The sequence below is a fragment of the Suricata suricatta genome, chromosome 16, assembly GCF_006229205.1.
Source record: "Suricata suricatta isolate VVHF042 chromosome 16, meerkat_22Aug2017_6uvM2_HiC, whole genome shotgun sequence".
Taxonomy (NCBI): domain Eukaryota; kingdom Metazoa; phylum Chordata; class Mammalia; order Carnivora; family Herpestidae; genus Suricata; species Suricata suricatta.
In genome coordinates this window covers 42,306,767-42,328,881 of record NC_043715.1, presented here as the reverse complement: position 1 = coordinate 42,328,881, position 22,115 = coordinate 42,306,767, and the positions used below count along the sequence as shown (strand labels likewise).

Below are 22,115 nucleotides of genomic sequence, written 5' to 3'. Positions count from 1 at the left end.
AGGTGCCACGAGGGCTGGCCGAGGTCTTTGTAGGACCTACTCCACAGTCTGGCAAAGGAGCACTAAGGGCAGGCCCTGGAATCCTGGGGTTCTCGTGCCGGCCTTCCCACACACTGGCTGTGTGACCGTGGGTAAGTTACTTAATCTCTGCATGCTGTGGTGCCCCTGCCTGTAGAATGTGGATAATTATAGTATCTGCCTCCCAGAATCACTGTGCTATTTCAACGTGCTCATTCATCTAGAGCACTTAGCACAGAGCCTACCACAGAATAAGACATCAATAAATTAGCTAACATCCTTAGCAGCATTAGCATGAGGTGCAGAGGAAAACATCGGGAGGCCGATTTATTACAAAAGAGGTCTAGAGCCAAACAGATGATGTGCTCGGATTGTCTGTTGCTTTGGATCTCACAGGGCAAAGTGTTCCTCCAAGATATGCCTAACTGGGAGCGGATTCTACAGTAATGGTTCCCCTTTGTGCATCCTTCCTTCCCTCTGGGCTCCTGGAGCTGACCCTTTGCTGACACAAGGGTGGCTAATGAGCTCCTTCAGTGACTGTTAATTAATTAGTAAGAATTCACTACACACAAAAACCTGTGTCCTCCAGAAAATCTTCTGGGAGGTGCTCCACCCATCCTAGTCACTTTCTCACTCGTCCCCTCCAGTAGCACCAACTGTATAGGACAGCCACTGTCACCGGGTCACCTGTGCTCAGTGTTCCTTGAACACTGTCTCTTCAGGTGGCTCTGCAAAGGGCGATGCACTATTATAAAACAAAGGGGAGGCTTCCTGAGGCTACAGAGGGGCCAAGATTGGGGGGGGGCAGCAGGGGAACTGAGCCAAAGCGCCAGCTTCTGGGGTCCTACAGATCACTTGTGAGTGCTGGGTATGCCTCTACCCCAGGCCTACCATCCAGGCACACTGCACCAGGTCGGAGTGAAGAGGCTTGCTCTTAAATAAGGTGTTGCTTTGTTCTGGCAGTGCCAGGCTGTGTTCTGACACCGCCCTATTACACCAGGAACTGGCTGGGCCGCCTGGACCTCATAGTAGAGAAGGTGGCTTGATTAGGATATTTTGTCATTTAGAAGTGATAAAACTCCCAAGCTGGGGAGTGGGGCAGGGGGGTGGGATAAGCTCAATGTTATGGAGAAGGCCCTCAAAGTTCAGGATCTAGCTCTTATCTCCAATTGGGTATCTTTAAGATCCGCTTTGTATTTTTGTGTTCTTTTCCTTTCCCCCTATGTTCTCTGTTCCTTGTTTTCTTAGCTCAAGATAGTCATGTCTTTGAAGACCCAAGAGTTAAAGATGGGCAGCTGGCTAATGGATAAAGGAGGAAAGTGTACAACTTGGTGGAAGGATAACTGATCTCTAACATATCCAGTCTAACAAATGCTGGCTCTGCCTGTGCTCTGTGGAAGGCATGGCATAGGGGCACATAAAGGGATTAAGATACAGTTCTTGGCCACAAGGGACTTATGACCTGAGAGAGAAATAAGAGAAGAGCATGAGATACAATGGCAGAGAGAAACAAATGAATCGCTATGGCAATCCCAAGAAGGGAAGGGTAAGGGGAGGGTCAGGGAGGGTGGTGAGGGATGATGGGAAAAATTAGGGAAGCTTCATCCAAGATGGATGTTGGGTTCTGAGAACTGGAGATGATAGACAAGAGCATGGGAAGACGGTTGGGGGACAAAGAAGGGTAGATTTGGTAGGGGGTCCAGTTTGGTCAGAATGTGGAATCACGTGCAAAGTTGGAAAAGGCAGGTTGAGGCCAGAGCATGAAAGGACTTCAGTGCCAGTCTGGGGAGTTTATACAGAATTGGGTAGGGTGGGGAAAAGCCTGAATTATAAGAGCAGAATGAAGGATAGAAGAGAAAGAGACAAAGGCAAAAGGAGAGGTTGCTTGGGCGACACTGCCAATCCCTTGGAGGGACAGGTTCAACCTGTCTCCATCCCAGCTCCATTTGCATGAAGCACCCCATTGCCATCTCACCTTCCTAGCACCTGGGTCAGAATGTGAATTGAGAAATCCAAGATAAGTGGGGAACAGTCTATACCTCCTGCTCCCAGAGCCCCGGGGGTGGGCGATGGGATCTGGGGATGAGTCAGTGGGGTGGGGACCCCATTTCTGCTCACATCCACCTCCCTGGGAATATAAAGAGCAAGCAGGGAGGCCCCGCCTCAGAGCACCCCAAACCTGACACCATGAAGGTCCCAGTTCTTCCTGCTGTGGTTCTCCTCTCCCTTCTGGCGCTTCACTCTGCTCAGGGTGCCTCCCTGGGTACTTCCGAGGTGAGCACGTCACCTGGATTCTCTTGTCCTTACCTATTGCCTCCCTTAGTCCTCCATTTCTTTACCTGTATGCTTTACTGGATGTATGGCTCCTATGTTTGGACATGATTAGAGGCTGAACGAAAAGCAGGGGCTCTGAGGAAGGGAAGAAAGGAGGAAGAAGACAAAGTATTCCTAGGAAGATATGTAGATGGATGTGCTTTATTTCTGGAAGGGATGGTGAGAGTATGGGCAGAGGCTGGACAACTGAATCCTGGGAGGAGATAGGGGTTGACATTGGTTGTGTGGGTTCAGCCTTGCCTGTGTTTCATTTGTCTCATAGGGAATGTCTTCCAGGACACTGGAAGCTTCCTCCTGTCTCTGGAGGCCAGGCCATAGCAAGGATCCCTAGGTGGCAGTCTCCAATCAGGAGGAAGCCAGAGGCCCCTCTTTCCCCATCTTCTCCCAAGGCTGGGGAAGAGTGTCCGTGCTGAATTTGAAAGTCTAAGATGGCATCACAGGCACAATTGCTTGGGATCTCAGCAAGTGAAGTCAGTGAGCAGGCAGGCTGGTGGATCCCAGGGGAGGTGGAGGACCCCACCTAGTGGAAAAAGGGACAGTCCATCTGACTGGCTAAGCAGGAAAATGTACCTGGTGTGGCCAGAGTTTTAAAATTTTCAGGGGAAACCTGGAATTTGATTTGTGTCTTCCTACTAATAAAAAGTGTCATTAAAATGGAAAAAGCAAAGAAACCAAGCCACTATTAGAGCTAAACATTTGAGCCCAGCCTATTGGGCACCGGTTTGTGGCCTCTATCATGGGAAGGAAGAAATAAGGGACAATGAAGCTGGGCTACTAAAGCAGGGCAAGCAACGAGATGGGATGCACTGAGGTCTGGGGAAGTGCCTGCATGGGGGAGGGAAATGGTGACTCTGACTTTGGTGGCAATAAAGTCACAAAGGAAATGAACCCCAATCAGTTAAAGGCAGGCAGGGCACCTCGGCAGCCTGGCTCCTAACTGTGTGCTAACCTCCCGCACCCAGCTCTATGGGGTGAGCAGAGGTGCCTCAAGAACACCCCAAGTCAACTATGCAGCAACATGAGCTTGGTCTTCTTGGCAGGAGCCATCTCTTCTCTGCCCTTTGCACCTGCTGCCCATTAGGGGAAGTCCTGGGCTTTAGCTTCTCCCCACGCCACTCTCCAATCCCTTCTCTCCACCTTGCACATCCATCCACTATCTGTCTCAGTGGAACAGAGCAGGTTATCTGAGGCCTCACAGAGGAGAATGGGCTAACTCCTCGGGAGGAAGGCAAGACTGGCAGAGAGGGTTTGGGGACAAGGACTTGCCATTATCTAACCATCTGGCTTTCTCCCCTTCGCTTTCCAGGAAGAAACGACCATTGGTAACTATGCGGCAGGCCCTGAGGTAAACAACCTGCTCTCCCCCTCACCCCTCTCCAGTGTGAGTCTGTGCCCTCCTCCTCATGCTCCTTAGCCACTCTTACAATGCCCCATCTCTCTACCTAGAACTTTAACGCTCAGTTCTTGAACATCGACAAGTTGCGTGCTGTAAGTACCATTCTCTAATGCTGCCCCCCAATATCCACATCATAAAGGAGATCAATGACTTGGTAGAGAGCTTGTAAAGACACCATGGACACCTCCCCTTTTTTAGGGGACCGGGGGTTGATCTCTGTCCTCCCCTGGAACTGACTGTCTTCTGGTCTCTCTGTCTCCACAGGCTTTGAAGCCCGATGAATTCCTGAACTGGCATGCCCTGTTTGAGGTAAGTGCATGGTCACCCCTTCCTCTCCTTGACCGTTTGCAGCCTTTCCAGGGTAGGGTCAACACATTCTAGTTCTTGGCCTGAGTTCTGGAAGGGAGGAATTGCCCTGCTTGAATGTTGCCCATCCGGAGAAAGTTCCTTCAGGAGGCTAACATGGCTCCGCTCCTTTTGCTAATGAGGTGGGGGAGCAGGGCCATGGAGACAGGTCCAGAGAAGGCAGAACTTAATCAGTCAAGAGTTTATTTGAACCCCTGCATCATCTATGAAGAAACTGGGGTTCTCAGCTGGTAGGACTGCCCACACTTAGAAGGCGAAGTCGGTGACAGTGTGGGCTTCAGAGCCTAGGTCATGAGACTGCACATACTTGCTATGTGTCCACACACAAATATCTTCAGCTTCTGAACCTCAGCTTCCCCACCTGTGATGTGGGCCCGATGTCTCCCTCAGAGGCCAAACGGACGCATGCTTACAGGGCGGCCAGTGTCAGGCAGGCACGGACTAAGGGCTCGGGGAATATCAGTTCTTCCTGGAATCATAGACTGATAACACCGTCATCACTACCGACAGCTCATTCGCTGAGGGTTTACCGATCCATCTTCACCTGACCTGTAACACATCCCTCTTATTCTTTCTTTTCTCTTTTAGTCTATCAAAAAGAAACTTCCTTTCCTCAACTGGGATGCCTTTCCAAAGGTAAGAGGAGGTGGGCAGTAGGAGGATAGAAGTCGGTGGTGAGGGAAGAAGCAGATGATCTGGGAGGAAGGGCGAGGGCAGGTGACGAGATAAACCTTCCTATCACTAAAGTTAAGGGAATCTCAGCTACTGTCTTTAGAGAATGAGACCTTAGATCAGTGTGAAGATTCCTCTCTACCGCTGCCCCATCCTGTTCTGGGCTTCATGGGGGACTCCAGCTCCCCGTACTCGAGGATCCCCAATCCGACCATGCCCTCTCTCCCTCCAGCTGAAGGGTTTGAGGAGTGCAACTCCTGATGCCCAGTGACTGTTCTCTTCAAGACCCAGCACTGCTGACACCCACTGGAAGAGGGGCTAAGTGTGGGATCCGATCACCATCTTGTCATCACTCTCTCTGAGCTCAGTGACACCAATAAAATGTTTTCCAAGCTAACAGCTCCAGTATCTGCGTCTGTCCTTATCCCACCGGGCTCTAGAAGGGAATCGGGATGAAGTAGCCTCCAAGGCTGGGAGGCAGAACTCTTGAATACTGAGAGGGTAGCAAGCACTGATGAAGGAGGAAGTGGGAAGGGCTTACCAAGATGGCAAGAGATGCCGGGCGTCCTAGGTCCTCAGGACTGGCTGACATACCTGAGGAGCACGAGGCTGCCCGTTGCTTGCTGGGATCCCCATAATCTTAGCAAGGGGGTCTTAGTCCTTAGCAAGGCATCACACCTGCTCCCTGAGCCACTGGCGCCCTCCCCGACCTGCCTTCTGAGAACCGGACTCCTTTGGTGGTGGCATTGGTACAACAGAGCCATCTGGAAGCCAAGGCTCAGGACCCAGCAGAAATCATACAAGCTCATCTAAAATCCGTTTTTTTTTTCCTCAGAATTAAGTAGGTTATAATCTATAAATAAAGAAAACTAGTGACGTGACCCTGAGCCTTTCTAAATCTCTACTTCTTTATCTGGGGAACGAGTGTGGACATAAACAAAAATGATAATAACTACCCTGTGGCGTTGTTATGAAAGTCAAAAGAGATAAGGTGTATAAATCCCCTTGCACAGGGCAGGGCATACAGTAGGTGCTCAACAATAATGCATTCCCTCCATTCCCCCAGAGAGCTGCCACAATGACCCAGAATCATGATTTACTTAGTCACCAATCCATCCATCCCACCACGAACTGCAAAGGTCTTGAAACACGAAATGGACTAATACATTTCAGTTCTGCACACATATTCTGCATGGAATCTCTGTGTCTGCTCTGTGTTCTCAAAATGCTGAATTAGTTGGGATTAATTCTCTTGAAAACTGAGAAAATCCGAGAGCAATGGACTTGCGACGGGCTTAAATCAAAGTTAACAGCTCCCCTCTTTACAGGACATGGTCTCCAGGTCAGTAAAATCCCACTTTGCGAATTTCACTTACTTACATTGCCTCTTGGCCTACAGGAGCTACCGAGTTTGCAAACTATGGCCTGTGGCTTACTCGATGAAGTGGACTACAAAGGGAAATTAAACATGGAGGGAAGCTAAAACCTCCTTCTTCTCTCTGCCATTCTCTGGCTGGCCTAAGAAATAAACTGACCTAAGACAGATTAACGGGAGAACTGCATACAAAGTTATTTAATATATTTTTACACGTATACAGGAAGCTTGAGAAGGAAAATGAAGACTCGAAGGAGCCATTAGGCCCAAAAGCTCATATACCTTTTTACACGAAGAATGACAGACTGTGGGGATGTGACAAGACAAAGGGGCTTGGACTATGGGGACTACGCTTGTGGGATAGCGACTAGGAAATAAATGGGGGAAGTGAATGGAAAATAAGGGTTATTTTAGTAGCTTTGTTTATACAGACCAGAGTTGACTCCAGGTCTCGGCTGATAAGAATGTTCTTCTCTTCCTGGTACCGGTAGGGCACCTTTCTCAAGGAAAATTTTATGACCTGCTTCTAGGTAGAAAGGGCAAGGTCAGAGAGTCCTTCCTGCAGCCGCTGTTTCTCAATGCCTTCAGCTTACAAGCAGTGTAGTTTGGGGGGTGGCGTGTTCTGAACCCCTTCACTTGGTTCCTGTTTATGAAGAGTTTCTGAACTAGACAAACAAGACATGTCAATGTTGCTTCGACCCTTCCTTCTGGCTAATGAATAATAAGAGACACACACATATCAGTGAGATATAGCTTATATACGGGATCATCAGCAGAAAAGAGAAAGATGGAGGCTGCTCAAATGCCACAATCAATTAAAATATTTAGCAAAGATTGCTCTGAATTCGGGTGATTGGAATGAGAGGAGAGGAGGAAGGAGGGGAGGTCCTTAAGATGCACGTACTGAGTGGCTGGGTTTTCGGGGAGGCAGAGAGTCATTACACACAAGTCAAGAGCATCTTTGAGATAAAGCAGTAGTTCTTGAAGTGTAGACCTGGGATCAGCAGCAGCAGCATTACCTGGGAACTTATGAGAGGCACAAACCTTGGGCTCCAACCTCTATCTATGAGATCAGAAAGTGGGGGTAGGGCACAGCAATCTGTGCCTTAACAAGCCCTCTAGATGATTCTGATGCACTATAGCTTCAGAACCACTGAGAAGAGGAAAGCCAGAGAATGTTTAATGTAAAAATCAGCACAGCATCATCTCCTTAGAGGGAGAGACCACCCTGTGGTAGGGGAGCAGCACCTGGAGGGGATGGTGACACTATTCATGTTTTTATTTTCTCCTTAAATATATTGTTGTGGAGGAAAAACATCATTTAGTTCTACCCTTCTAGGTCTGGGCTAAGTCTCCGTAACAAAAGACAGATGGACAAGAGAAAGGCACACACGTTTACTGAATATAAATTTTACACGACACAGGTGCCTTCATAAGGAAACGAAGGCCTGAAGAAGCAGTTAAAGCTGTGTGTTTTGGTGCCAGGTTTGACGAAGACTGGAGTCCTGGAAACATGCGATAGGATGAAGGGGGTATAAAGTCAGTGTGGTAAACTGGAGGGAACCTAGCGAGGCTTGTCCATCCAGATTCCTCTTGCGGGGCAGGGGGGCTCCATCTTGGAGATAAAGATGGTCCCTTCCTCAGGGCATAGGGAAGGTACTTTTCACACAAGGGTCTCCTTCAGGGGGAGGTCAGAGAGTCCTTCCTACATCTATGTTCTCAAATTAGTTCAGCTTGAAATATTCAATTTGCCAAGGCACCATATTTGGGGGTAACGTGTCCTGAACTGTCAGCATACACTTTATACACATGTATGCAGTATTTCACAGTAAGAGCTGCTAAAACAAGAGATTACCTTTGAGTAACTTGTGAGTGCAAGGAATACAGGGTGAAGTAATCATTTCATTCTAAGAGGACTGGAGTCCTAAGGGGAAAAAAAAGAAGTGTATACATGTCTGTGTAAATGAGTGATGGACGTATTCTAGATCAAAGGAAGCTGACAAAAACACACCGCCACTGGCCAGGTGATTCAGAGGATCCAAAGAATGGAAGACAAGACCCCCTATTTTCTGTGGAATGTGTAGCGTGAGGAAGAAGCCAGGACCTAGCCATACTTCATACAAACAGCAAGAGCATCTTGGGTGGATACTATGCCACCCATTAAACAGGATGTTGAGACATATGTCGAGATATGGAACAATCTCTAAGATATAGTAAAAATGAAAACAGAAAGCAACAGAGCAGTGGAATAGTAAGGTAATAAATGACAACACAAATACGTGTTTTGACATGCACAAAATATCTCTAGAACAAAACTCAAGAAGTAACAGCGATCACCTCTGGGGACTGATGTACGTTCACTGTGAGTTCTTCTGGATTTTATGAAAAAAATGTTTTTTTTACTTTGTGCATTCTTACATATTCAAAATAATATGTTAAAGAACTAAAACTCTCTAACAACCCTTTGCGTTTAAGGAAACAGGGCCGGGGTGGCTCAGTTGGTTAAGCGTCCAACTTCAGCTCAGGTGATGATTTCATGGTTCTTGAGATTCAGCCCACTGTGATAGCGATGATAGCACAGAGACTGCTTAGGATTCTCTGTCTCCTTCTCTCTCTGTGCCTCCCCCACTCACTCTCTCTCTCAAAAATAAACGTTAAAAAAAAATAGCATTAAGGTCACAGGGCCCAGGCCATGCCTGAACTACCCCAGACTGGGCACTTCTTATCGAAACAATAAAATCAATTTCCCATACGTTTCCTGTCCCTCTTTGTTTCTCAGTGTGGTCCTTGGACCATCCCCATTCACATCACCTGGCTTGTGAGACATTCAGAACCTCAGCCCACCTCAGAGCTGACGAATCAGAATGTGCATTTTAGGGGCACCTGGGTGGCATCCAGCTTCGGCTCAGGTCATGATCTCACAGTTCGTGGCTTCGAGCCCCGAAACAGGCTCTGTGCTGACAGCTAGTTCAGAGCCTGGAGCCTGTTTCAGATTTTGTGTCTCCCTCTCTGACTCTGACCCTCCCCTGCTCGCACTGTCTCTCTCTGTCTCTCAAAAATAAATAAAAAAACATTAAAAAAAAAGAATGTGCATTTTAACAAGACACCTCCTCCCCACATGGCTCATAAGCACAGTAAAGTTTGAGAAGCAGTGCCTGAGGCATCATGTTAAGTGCTGTGTAGAAATGTCTTCAAGGAGCTTATGATCTGGCTGAAGATAAAGTACACAGATAGAAAGTGCTGGAAACCACTAGAAAAGATGTGTTTAAATGCAGCAGAAGGGAGAAATTCCTCTTGAGTCAGGGTAAGAAAACTAGGGGAAGTAACTTTTCATCTGGGCATTCACAATGGGACTAAAAAACTACGATTTGATTTTACTCATATGTAGAATTTAAGAAAGAAAACAAATGATCATAGGGGGGAAAAGAGAGAGGCAAACCAAGAACAGACTCTTAGCTAGAGAGCACAAACCGATGGTTGCCAGAGGAGAGGTGAGTCGGATGGGTGATGGGGATTAAGAAGTGTACTTGTGGGGCACCCGGGTGGCTCAGTGGGTTAAGCGTCCGACTTCAGCTCAGGTCATGATCTCACAGTTTGTGAGTTTGAGCCCCGCATCTGTTAACAGCAGAGAGCCCGCTTCAGATCCTCTGTCTGCCCCTTCCCCGTTTACTCTGTCTGTCTCTCTCTCTCTCAAAAATAAACATTAAAAAAAAGTACACTTGTGACAAGCACCAGGTGATGTATATAAGTGATGAATCATTAAATTGGACACCTGCAACTAATATAATACTGTTAACTAACTGGAATTTAAAAACTTAACTTAAAAAACAATTTAAAAAACCCAACAATAATAAATTCTTTGGTTACCTTTAGAGGCTGCCGGGGAGCAAATCATTATTTTGAGAACTGGTAAATAAAGGGAATAGATGAAGCATTATTCTCTTTTTTGTATAAATGTACCTCAGGGCAAACCAACAATTTTTCTTATAAAGAGGTTTGCAATCAGTAAAAGCAAAAATGGAATAATGGAATTATAATGTTACCGTTTTTGCAAAACTTAATAAAATAGCGGGTTGAGGCTGGCGACAATGACTGTTAAAAGCCCCAGGTGAAACCCAGACAGGGCGCTCTAGGGCAGCGAGGTCAGGCTGCTGTGAACCCGTGGATTCATCCGACAAGACTACAGCAAGGAGGTTAGCCTCTGCAGACGGCAGACGAGAGGAGGAGGTCAGCACTGGGAAGGATTCTTGCCAAACATCAACCCCAGCTCTGATTAAACCTCTGGAATCTGGATCTAACTACCCGTTTGCAGGGGGAAACAGGTACAGAGGACCTGGTAGAGGGTTCCGCGGAGCAGAAATTGGCCAACCTCCCCTCCTCCCTGCCGCCTACATTTCCCATGGGAAATTCTAAAGGCCTAATAATAACTCAAGTTTCTTTGGTAAAAAACTTGTAGGAAAAAAAGAGACGGGGCAAGGAACAAAGATAAAAACAAATTGAAGGGCCATACATGTAAATTGAATATATAGATCTTATTGGTATCCTGATTTGGCAAATCAACTAAAAAAAAGATTTATGAGATGACAAAATCTTAACAGTGATGGAGTGATACTGAGCAATTATTCATCTCTTTCAAATATGAGATGGTATGGTAGGTTTTAAAAAATTTTTTTTTTATTATTTATTTTTGAGAGACAGAGAGACAGAGTGTGGGTGGGGTAGGAGTAGAGAGACCCAAAGACACAGAATCTGAAGCAAGCTCCAGGCTCTGAGCTGTCAGCATAGAGCTGGACACAGGGCTCGAGCCCTTGAACCATGAGATCATGATCTGATCTGAGGTTGGGCACTTAACCAACTGAGCCACCCAGGCAACCCTGTAGTTACGTTTTTTTTTTTTTAAATATTTTATTTATTTTTGATACAGAGCATGAGAGGGGGAGAAGCACAGAGAGAAGGAGACACAGAATCTGAAGCAGGCTCCAGGCTCTGAGCCAGCTGTCAGCACAGAGCCTGATGCGGAGCCTGATGCGGGGCTTGAACCCAGGAACATGGGATCTGACCTGAGCTGAAGTCGGAGCCTTAACCAACTGAGCCACCCAGGCGCCCCTGTAGTTACATTTTTTAAAAAGCATCTTTACCTTAGAGATACATAATGATGAATTTACAGATGAATGATAAACTGCTTGGGATCTAATCTCATGGGGCGAGTATGTTGGGGCACATGTAGGAAACAAGGTTGGTGACACCTGAAGCTAAGTGATGGACCCACGAGGGTTCACTATATGACCTTTTCTAACTTTTGTTATGTTCTGAAACTTTCCATGATAAAAGTTTAAAAAAATCTTTTTTAAAAAAGCGTTCTTCTCAAAGCTAGAACAAACTATCTTAAAATTCGTATGGAACCACAAAAGACCCCGAATAGCCAAAGTAACACTGAAGAAGAAAACCAAAATGGGAGGCATCACAATCCCAGACTTTAGCCTCCACTACAAAGCTGTCATCATGAAGACAGTATGGTCTTGGCACAAAAACAGGCACATGGACCAATGGAATAGAATAGAGAACCCAGAACTAGACCCACAAATGTATGGCCAATTAATCTTTGACAAAGCAGGAAAGAGTGTCCAATGGAAAAAAGACAGCCTCTTCAACAGGTGGTGTTGGGAGAGCTCGACAGCAACATGTAGAAAAATGAAATTAGACCACTTCCTGACACCATTCACAAAAATAAACTCAAAATGGATAGAAGATCTGAATGTGAGACAGGAAACCATAAAAACCCTTGAGGAAAAAGCAGGAAATCGCCTCCTAGACCTCAATCGCAGCAATTTCTTCCTCGACACATCCCCAGAGGCAAGGGAATCAAGAACAAATATGAGCTACTGGGACCTCATCAAGATAAAAAGCTTCTGCAAGGCAAAAGAAACAGTCAAAAAAACTAATAGGCAACTGACAGAATGGGAAAAGATAGTGGCAAATGGCATATCAGATAAAGGGCTAGTATCCAAAATATACAAGAAGCTCACTAAACTCCATACATGAGAAATGAATGATCCAGTGAAGAAATGGGCAGAAGACATGAACAGACACTTCTCCAAAGAGGACATCCAGATGGCCAACAGGCACAGGAAACGATGCTCAGCGTCACTCATCATCAGGGAAACACAAACCAAAACCACACTGAGATACTACCTCACACCGGTCAGAGTCGCTAAAATGAACAAATCAGGAGACTATAGATGCTGGCAAGGGTGTGGAGAGATGGGCACCCTCCTACACCGTTGGTGGGAATGTAAACTGGTGCAGCTGCTCTGGAAAACAGTGTGGAGGCTCCTCAAAAAACTATCAGTAGAACTCCCCTATGACCCAGCAATAGCACTGCTAGGGATTTACCCAAGGGAGGCAGAAGTGCTGATGCATAGGATGTACCCCAATGTTCATAGTGGCACTTTCTACAATAGCCAAATCATGGAAAGAGCCTAAATGTCCATCAAACGATGAATGGATCAAGGAGATGTGGTATATATACACAATGGAGTACTATATGGCAATGAGGAAGAATGAAATATGGCCATTTATAGCAAAGTGGATGGACCTCGAGGGTGTCATGCTGAGCGAAATAAGTCAGGCAGAGAAGGACAGATACCGTATGTTTGCATTCATAGGTCTAACAGGAGAGACCTGGCAGGGGACCATGGGGAGAGGAAGGAGGAAAGAGAGCCAGGGAGAGTGAGGGACACAGATCAAGGGAGACTACTGAATACTGAAAAGGAACCATGGACTGAAGGGGAGGGTGAGGGAGGGAGGGGGTGATGGTCATGGTGGGGGCACCTGTGGGGAGAAGAACTGGGTGTTATATGGAAACCAATTTGACAATAAACTATTAAAAAAAAAAAGCATACGTTCATGCTTCTGGAGCCAGGGAGAGGACAGAGGATGGTCCCCCCCAGCGGGCAGAGCACATGCACAGAACCGGTAGTGCCGGATCCTGGACGGGACTTGTAATTCAGCTTGGCTGCAATGTAGGTGTTGAGGGCTAGATAGGCAGGTTGGGCCAGACGACGGAGGGCATGAATGCAAGGCTGAGAGATTGCCACTCCATCTTGTGGTCAGTGAAGGTGGTCCCGGCCACAGCCCCAAATGCAACAGCCATCCTTATTTGGTTCTTACCACAAGCCAGGCTTTCTGCCAAGTGCTTTGCATATATTATTGTCTCATTTGAGCCACAAAACAACGCTATTAGGTTGGTATCATTTCCAAGTCTTACAAATGGAGAAACCGAATCTCAGAGAGATAAAGTAATTTGTTTGGGCTCACACAGCCAGCTCCCGGAAGGGCCAGGATTAAACCCGCACACGCCTCTAAGATTATCCCCGCTTTAAAAACCACGGTGGTTCTAACGGCCTTTGCTTTATATGCAGGGGTTCCACATAAGATTTTGCAGGACAAAATGCTTCCATTCCTTAAAGAAGATTTAGAAACCACTTCTGAGACCCGTGGGCTGTTGTTGTTAGTTTTGTTGTTTCTGTTTTTCGTTTTTCAGTCAGTCAGATGTGGTTTCAAATTCCACTCCTACCACTTTCTTAGCTGCATGACCCACATCCGGGTGGCCATGCTGTCAAGGCCTGAGCCTTGTCATTTGCAAAGTAGGAATAATACCGGCACTTCACAGGAGTCCAGAAACAACACAGATTAGCCCAATTTTATTCATGACAGTTAATGGCAGCGGTTATTATCCTGCTATACAACTCCAGTCAGATCATGACTCAGACATTCATATTTAGAGAACAGATACTCACAACTACATCCATTTGCTTTCTTCCAATAGGTGAACAAAAACGGAAACCCAGAAAAGTGAACTGCCTTTCCCCAGGGCAGCCCGGGAGGAAACAGCAGAGCCAGGTTTGACACCCAGGTTGTTAAGACTCCAACTTTTAACCATTTTAATTTCCTGTCTCCATAAGACGGAAAAAGCCCCCAGCTATTGACGCGCACCATGTGTAAGATGTGTGCTGAGTACTTGACATTCATGTTCTTCTTGAATTCTTATGGCTTTATGAAGGAAGTACAATTATCACGTCCATTTTACAGAAAGGAAAGTAAAACTCAAAGGGGCAAAGCGTGGTTGGGTTCAACTTGCTGTTACTGAAGTTTCTCCTCAAAGTCCTGAATGATAAAACCAAGACCGAGGTACAGAGCTGTGGATGCGTGCATTCCAGCAACTACCATCCCAGGGGTATGCTAGGAGCTCTCGCGTGTATTCACAGAACAGTAGGTATCGTGATTCTCACAATGTTTGCAGGAGCTCAAAGGTAGAAACCACCTACATGTCCATCAATAAGAGAATGGAAAACGAAAATGTGGAATATCCACCCGGTGGCGTGGTAGGTATCTGGCAGTAAGACCAGATAGAGTTATATGTCTCAACCAGGCTCAGTCTGAAAAACATAATGGTAAGTGAAAAAAACCAAGTCACAAAATGATACCTACCGTGTGAAGCCATTTACGTAAAGCTTAAAAACATGTTTGTGGGTATATCCATTTGCAGTAAAAGTGTAAAAAAAAATGGATCTGTAATGTTTTAGTTCTTTCTTTTTAAATATTTTGTTTTATTTTTTAGGTAATCTCTGCACCCAACATGGGGCTCAGACTCACAACCCTGAGATCAAGAGTCACGTGCTCTACCAACTAGCCAGTCAGGTGCCCCTATAATGATGTAGTTCTTAAAACAAGTCTGAAGCAAATAGGTTATGCAAAATGTTAAGACAGATAAGGCTAAGGGAGTGTGTACACAGGCTTTGTTAGTATGGTTTGTCATATTTTTATGAATGTTTGAAATATTTCATAATCAAACATTTAAGGAGTGTCTGGGTGGCTCAGGCGGTTGAGCATCCAACTCATGATTTCGGCTCAGGTCATGATCCCAGCCCGGCATTGGACTCCATGCTGAGCATGGGGCCTGCTTAAGATATTCTCTCTCTCTCTCTCTCTCTCTCTCTCCCCCTCTCTCTCTTTCCCTCCCTCCCTCCCTCCCTCTCTCTCCTTCAGCCCGCTCCCCTACTCACACACACCCTCTTTCAAATAAATAAAATAAGATAAAATAAAATTAAATAAAATGAAAAAGGGAGGGCACCTGAGTGGCTCATTGGTTAAACACCCAACTCTTGATTTTGGCTCAGTTGATAAGACTGAGCCCCATGTTGGGCTCTGTGCTGACAGCACAGATTCTCTCCCTCTCTCTCTGCCCCTCCCCCTGCCCAATAAATGAACATAAAAAAATATTTTAAAGCGACAACAGTAAAGGCACCCCAATTTCAACCTGTCCAAGGGCATTTCAGCCATGAGGGAATTCTGTGGCTCAACAGAACTCGTGCTACCTTCTCAGCGCAGTTCCTCCTGAGAACCTGACACACGTCATGACAAACCTCCGAAACAACGCGCTGAGGAGGCAGCCCCAGAACTTGCACAGATGAAATGTCCTCAGCTGCTCCTGAGGCGTGAACACAACAGAACACCCTTGACCATCCTCCCATTGAGACCGCCCACTGCATTTCCTGCCGCCCAGCAGACGACCCTACTATAATATTCCTGACGCCCCTCCCCCGAACCAGTGACATCCCCAACAAAAGAGGGGCTCTCAGTCCTCTCCCACCGGCAGGCCCCTCCTGTTCCCCAGGTAAACCCGATTCTCCCGCCCATCTGGGGACCTGAGTAATGGTGCTCAGCGCCCTCTACCGCAACTGATCGCCTTTACATCTACCCTCTTACCAACCCCTCCATCACCTACGGGATCCCTACTCACTTCCCAGGAGTTCTGAAAGCCCCCCTTGAGAGACTATTGAAAGCTGAGAATGAACTGAGGGTTGGGGGGGAGGGGGTAGGGGGGAAGACAGGTGGTGGTGATGGTGGAGGGCACTTGAGGGGAAGAGCACTGGGTGTTGTATGGAAAACAATTTGACAATAAAATATTATGAAAAAAAAGATAAAAAAAATAAAATAAAATGTTAAATCTAATTCAATATTAAATCCGATCACACCACCTTTCCACTTTCGACCCTCCTCCGATGGTTTCCCATGATTTCAGAATAAAACCCAATAGGCCTTATCATGATGAAACTCATCTCCTACCTCCCCAACTCCCTTGCTTACTTGGGTCCAGCCGTTCAGTCTCCTTGGGGCTCTTCAAATAGGCCAAGCTTGCTCACTCTGCCTGCACGACTCAGTCTTTCCTTCCCCTGATGGCTTACGTCCTTTAGTCCTCACAGAGGTCTTCCCAGGCTGACCCACCCTACCTAAAGCATCACCTGCCCTTTTGGTCTTCTTTATTTCTGTGATAACATTTATCATCACTAAGAACATCTTCCACAAAGTGTTCTATTTATATTACTCTAGAAGGGCACTCTCCAATGCAGTAGCAACAGGCCACATGTGGCTACAGAGCACCAGAAATGTGATTAATCATACCTGAGATATGGGCCAGTAGAAAACACATACACTGAATTGTAGACATTACAAAAAAAAAAAAAGGAATAGAAGTATCTCAACTAATATTTTCATATTACATACTGAAGTCATATTTTGGATACACTGGATTAAATAAAATATATAAAAATTAATTTCACCTGTTTCTTCTTACATTTTCAAATTTGGCTATTGAGAAAAATTTTGCCTATGCCTACATCTAGGCATGTGCAATCAAGCCTCCTTGGAGACTGCCGAACAATAACTTCCTTCACCTGTTCCTGCTAAGAGGCCCCACCCCCAGGTACCACATAATCCTGGCCCTGCCATAATGGCTCAAACACCTCCCTTCAGAGGACTCTCTCACTCCCTCTCCAGCAGGCAAGGAACCCTACTTTAAAATCCCAGAGTGTCTCTCCCCTGATGCCCTGCATTCCTGACAGGATGTGTGGTCACAGGGTCACTGTGACAGACCCAGAGACCCTCCTCTACCATGACACACCTCACTCCATGTCACTCTTTTCTTTTTAATGTTTATTTTTGAGAAAGAGAGAGAAAGCGCACATGTGCGTCTGCGCACACAGTGGGGAGGGGCAGAGAGAGAGCAGGTGACACAGAATCTGAAGCAGTCTCCAGGCTCTGAGAGGTCAGCACAGAGCCTGACTCGGGGCTTGAACCCATAAGCTGTGAGATCATGACCTGAGCTGAATTCAGACGCTTAAACAACTGAGCCACCCAGGTGGCCCTCACATCACTCATTCCTAATGTAGCATCAGGGATCAATGGCCCTCCAGGGCTGCTGACCTGATGAAAAGATCCTTCAGGGCCTCTAAGAATCACAGATCCCCCTTGCAGCTTATTCTCAGGACAGCCCTCCTCACTAACTCCTAACAGAACATCTGGGGTCTCTACCACCACTCCCACCATGGAAACAGGCGACAGGAAGACTACCTTTTGACTCCTTATATTATTTCCAAATGAGATTATTTAGAGAGGCAGACCGACCCGATTGAGAAATGGAGGTATCACTCACCGTACAACTTCGAAATAATGTCCCATTGCCAGGCCACCTTGTTATTTCTTAGAGCTAAAACCGTCTTCACAATCATAATGCCCTACACAGACTTTTGCAGAATTCTTTCAATGTAAAGCTAAAACGTGGCACAATGTTTATAACAAAGTTTGCTTTGGCATTGCTTTGTTTGTCGATACACTTCAAAGAAGCGCCCCCAAAGTCTTTCCAGACCTCAGGGATTGAGGTCCAGCTCCCTCCCCACAAGGACCCTGCTCAGGAATAACCCGCCTCCTTAAGGTCCAAACAGAGTTCTTATACCCGCAGTGGAGAAGGCAATCTCCAGTTTCAACTCCGCTTCTGACACCAACACTTCCTCCTCCGGTCCCCCTGCTTGAAGAATTGGTCCTCCAGCTTTGGGATCTGGGCTTCTTGTTAGGAGGGACACCTCAGCTTCCCTGCCTCCGCGCATGCACTTCCGGGTTGCTGCTAACCTGCGCATGCTCCGTGGCTCTGGCGTCCCTTCGTTAGGGCTTTCCTACTCTTTTCCAGGCAACACGCTTGCTGGCCCGGCGGCTCGCTTCTGGCCCCGAGTCACACCTGTTGGGTTCAGCATCTGCACAGGAAGGCGTCTTCAGGCCTCAATCAAGGGCTGCCTCCCTGCTTTCTCACAATACAGGTCCTGGAGGGCCCGTGCACACCGAGAGGTACAGAAAAGGAGGGAAACCCGAGACGCAGTTTGGGGGGGACATTGGGATCCGACCTGAAATGGGAGCCTTTCAGTCCCCCAACTTTGCGGCAACGCAAAACTCCTCATGGCCTAGAAAGCACAGAGGAGGGATGGAGGAGGAGAACAAAAAATATTTTCTCTCATTTAAAATCCCGTATAGGTAGATGGGGCACCTTGGGTGGCCGAGTGCGTTAAGCATTGGACTCTTGATCATGGCTCAGGTCATGATCTCATAGTTCCCTGGGTTCAAGCCCCGCGTCTGGCTCGACAGTGAAAGTGCAGGACCTGCTTGGGATCCTTCCGTTCTGCCTTTCTGCTCCTCCCTTGCTCATACTCTTCCTCTCTCTCTCTCTCTCTCTCTCTCTCTCTCTCTCTCTCTCAAAATAAATAAGTTAAAACCCTTAAATACATCTGTTAAAATCCCTTACATGTTGAGATGATAATTCTTTGACTATATTAGATTAAATATACACTCATGTTAATTCCATCTGTTTCTTTTCTTTCTTAATGTGGTTATTAGGAAATTAAAAATGACTTACATTATATTTTCATTGGACAGTGCTGGATGGGTAGGACCCATTGCAAAGCTCTGCACCCAGTAACTGGCACATAATAAAATATCTGAAAAATTCTCTGAACACATTTTTTGCAGATAGCTTTCCTGTGAAAAAGGTTTCCAGTGGTTACAGAGGATGCATCCCTGAATAAAATAGAACCGCCCTGTGGCACTCAGCTCCAACTGGGGAGATGCACATTAGGTAAGTGACTACAGAAAAAGAGGCCCTTTCAGACCATGATAAATAAGTGCTGTGAAAGAAGGAATAGCAAGGATTGTCTGGTCTCTTTAATTAAGACGTCAGGAGAACCTCTTGCGGCCTGTAGTGTTGGAGCCTGAGGCCTGAATGACTGACAGAGGGAGCTGGCCCTGAAAGGCCTGGGGCAGAAGCTCTAGGCAGTGGGAACAGACTCTGTGAGTCCTACAGCAGGAATGAGGCTTCTATGATTGAGAAATGGAAAACAGCTCTTGTTCTCAGGATATGAGACTGCAGAGGTGGAAAGGTGGGATCCCATAGGTCACAAGGGCCTCGTGGGCTTTAGCTACTGATACTTGAAATAGGACAAGAAGCTTCTGCAGCCTTCTCCTCCACCCAGTTCTTGCAGAGAATCAAGTCCTAACACTCTAAGATATCCATTACATGCAATGAATTAGGTCATCTATCTTATTAGAAAATGGTATTACGTAGTATCATCCTTAGGAAAATTGAGAAAACAGTCCCTCATACCATTCTCTGCATGGCTTATTCTTCTCCCAGGACCCCAAGAAAGGCTACATGAGAGGATATTTAGCCAGAGATTTGAAGAAAATCAACTGCATGTCGACTGCAGCGTAGGGGCCAAGAGGAAAGAAGGGAAACATGGAGATCAGTGGGAAGTCCTTCACAATGGCCCAAATGAGAGTTTGGTGGGGTCCTGGGGGGTGACGGTGAGGTTCCCAGCCTGCGGCCAAGAAAGGATTCTTGAAGATGTCTTTGGTGCAAGAAGGTGATTTTATTAAAGCATGGGGACAGGACCTGTGGACAGGAAGAGCGGCACTGGGGTTGTGACAGTGACTGCTTATATGCTGTGGGGATGAGGAAGGTCAAGTCAAGTTTCTTAAATGGATTTTCCTGTGCTAAAGAGGATTTACAGATTACTGGAGGCCCTGTGTTGTCAAGCTAAGGTGGTTTTTCCCTCTAGCAAGGCATTAAAATAGTAGGGGGTTCCTGGAGTTAGATTATTGATGAGATAATTGTAAATGGGATGGAGACTCTATCAGTTTAACCATTTGTTTTCTGTCCTTTCCTCTGTTCTTGGGCAGCCAGAAGGGCCTGAGGAATATCACATATATCCCACCTTGGGGGGGGTGTTTTGTGGGGTATCAGCTTGCCTTGGCTCCCTCATCCAGTTGGCCATGGCGTCCACCCAGGCTAAAGTAGCTGGAGAGTGAGAAGTGAGCTTGTATCTCGGAAGCTAGAACCAACCAAAACCAGACATGGGGAGGGAAAGGAAAGAGAGGAAGGAGTCAAGGATCATGACTGAGTTTTTGGTTTGAGCAGCTGGGTGGATGCCCACATCATGTGCGACAGGTGAAATGAAGCCCCTTGTGTCAAATGGAGCCCGGAGGCCATTAAGATGTGCCTTTTGCCTGTCCTCTGTGAGCACAGTGAGCTTCGGAACCGGGCCCAACAGCAAATACTCCAGCCTCAGCCTGAACACCTGCAACAGTGAGAGACTTTGCTTAATGATGGCCATAGCAACCAATTATATTCAGTTAAGATTAGCTTTTTGTTACCAATACCAATCAAAATTCTTCGCAGAGGATGTATAGAAGCATTCCCTTTTGTCTTTAGAAACCCTTGACTTTTGTTCCCTGAAGAGGGATGGAATCTATGCTCCTGAATTGCAAATAACGACTTCTGTTTTACTTTAGCTGTGCCTCTTCTCTGGGTGGACACGTGTATGGCGATTTGGATTCCAGTCTCAATTCTGCTGGGTGACCCTGGACAAATAAGTAGCCTCAGTTTCCTCATCTGTAAAGTTGGGGTGGCCTTGGAGATTTGATGACCTCATGCATGGAGAGCACGGGTCCGGCACTTAAACTGCTATTATTACATCATGATCGTGCCTGCGCAACTAGCATACTGGGTAGGTAGAAGCATGGGCTCGGAAACCAGCCAGACCTGAGCTCAGTCCCTGGGTTGTTATGTGACCTTGGTGAGGTCAACTCACATCCTTGAGCCTCAGGTTCCTTTTCTGTAAACGGGCTAAATGAGAATGCCTTCCTTCTAGACCAGGTTGTGAGAATTCAGTGAAGCTGTGAATGCAGAAGTCCTTAGCATCCTGCTTAGGACATAGTAGTTGCTCAGTAACAGGGCCTCAATGCTGGACTAACTTGAGTTTTCTTCTGTGTGGCTGTTTGGGGAGCAGAATTATTACTTAAAATAAGGCTTTATATTTTTATTATAAAATCATACATGTCCATTGAAGAAATGTAAACAGCACAGAATTGTTAAGTAGCAGAACGCAAGTTGACCTACTTCCGCTTCCCCTAACTCCTTAGGTAACCACTGTTGACTGTTGCATAGCCTTTCAGAATTCCCCGCGTGCACACACACGCACACATGCACGCATACGGACACACACGCCTGTGTGCATGCGTGGTAATCCTCTTCTTGAGGAGGCCACATATGAGAAAGACTGAGAGGTCAGATTCCAGAGTCACACAGGCCCAGGTTCGAGTCCTACTCCTGCCACTTAGTTACTGTGAGGTAGCGGGCAAGTTATTTAATGATCACTCTGAGTCTCAGTTTCCGTTTCTGTGGGGGGGGGGAAGTCATGGCAGTGCAGGTGATGAGCATAAGGCAGACTGAGGGCAAAATACAAGCTAGCACCCTGTCCCCCCTGCCCCCCCACCCCCACCCCCGCCTCCCGCCGCAGGTGGGATGTTCCAGAGGCACTCCTGGCTGCCCAAGGAGAAAGGAAAGGAAAGAAAACCGAGGCGCTTGTGGCTCAGTCAGTTTGGTATCTGACTTCAGCTCAGGTCTTAATCTCAGTTTGTGGGTTTGAGACCAGCATCGGGTTCTGTGCTGACAGCTCAGAGCTGGGAGCCTGCTTCAGATTCTGTGTCTCTCTCCCCTCTTTCTCTCTGCTCCTCCCCCACTCGCACTCTGTCTCTCTCTCAAAAATAAGTAATAAACATTAGCAATATTAA

General features: G+C 46.7%; 1 protein-coding gene and 1 long non-coding RNA gene across 2 annotated transcripts; both read left to right on the top strand.

Annotated features, from left to right (window-relative positions):
• The first annotated feature begins 2,205 nt into the window (after positions 1-2,205).
• KRTDAP (keratinocyte differentiation associated protein) lies at positions 2,206-5,154 on the top strand. Its single transcript, XM_029926030.1, has 6 exons — positions 2,206-2,292; positions 3,659-3,697; positions 3,799-3,840; positions 4,013-4,057; positions 4,703-4,750; positions 5,019-5,154. The coding sequence occupies exons 1-6, from the start codon at positions 2,206-2,208 to the stop codon at positions 5,055-5,057; spliced, it is 300 nt and encodes a 99-aa protein (XP_029781890.1). The 3' UTR covers positions 5,058-5,154.
• A 12,971-nt stretch (positions 5,155-18,125) lies between these two features.
• Positions 18,126-21,043, top strand: LOC115280871. Its single transcript, XR_003903984.1, has 3 exons — positions 18,126-18,341; positions 19,017-19,122; positions 20,835-21,043. It is a non-coding gene; the product is annotated as an uncharacterized LOC115280871 (long non-coding RNA).
• Positions 21,044-22,115: the final 1,072 nt, after the last annotated feature.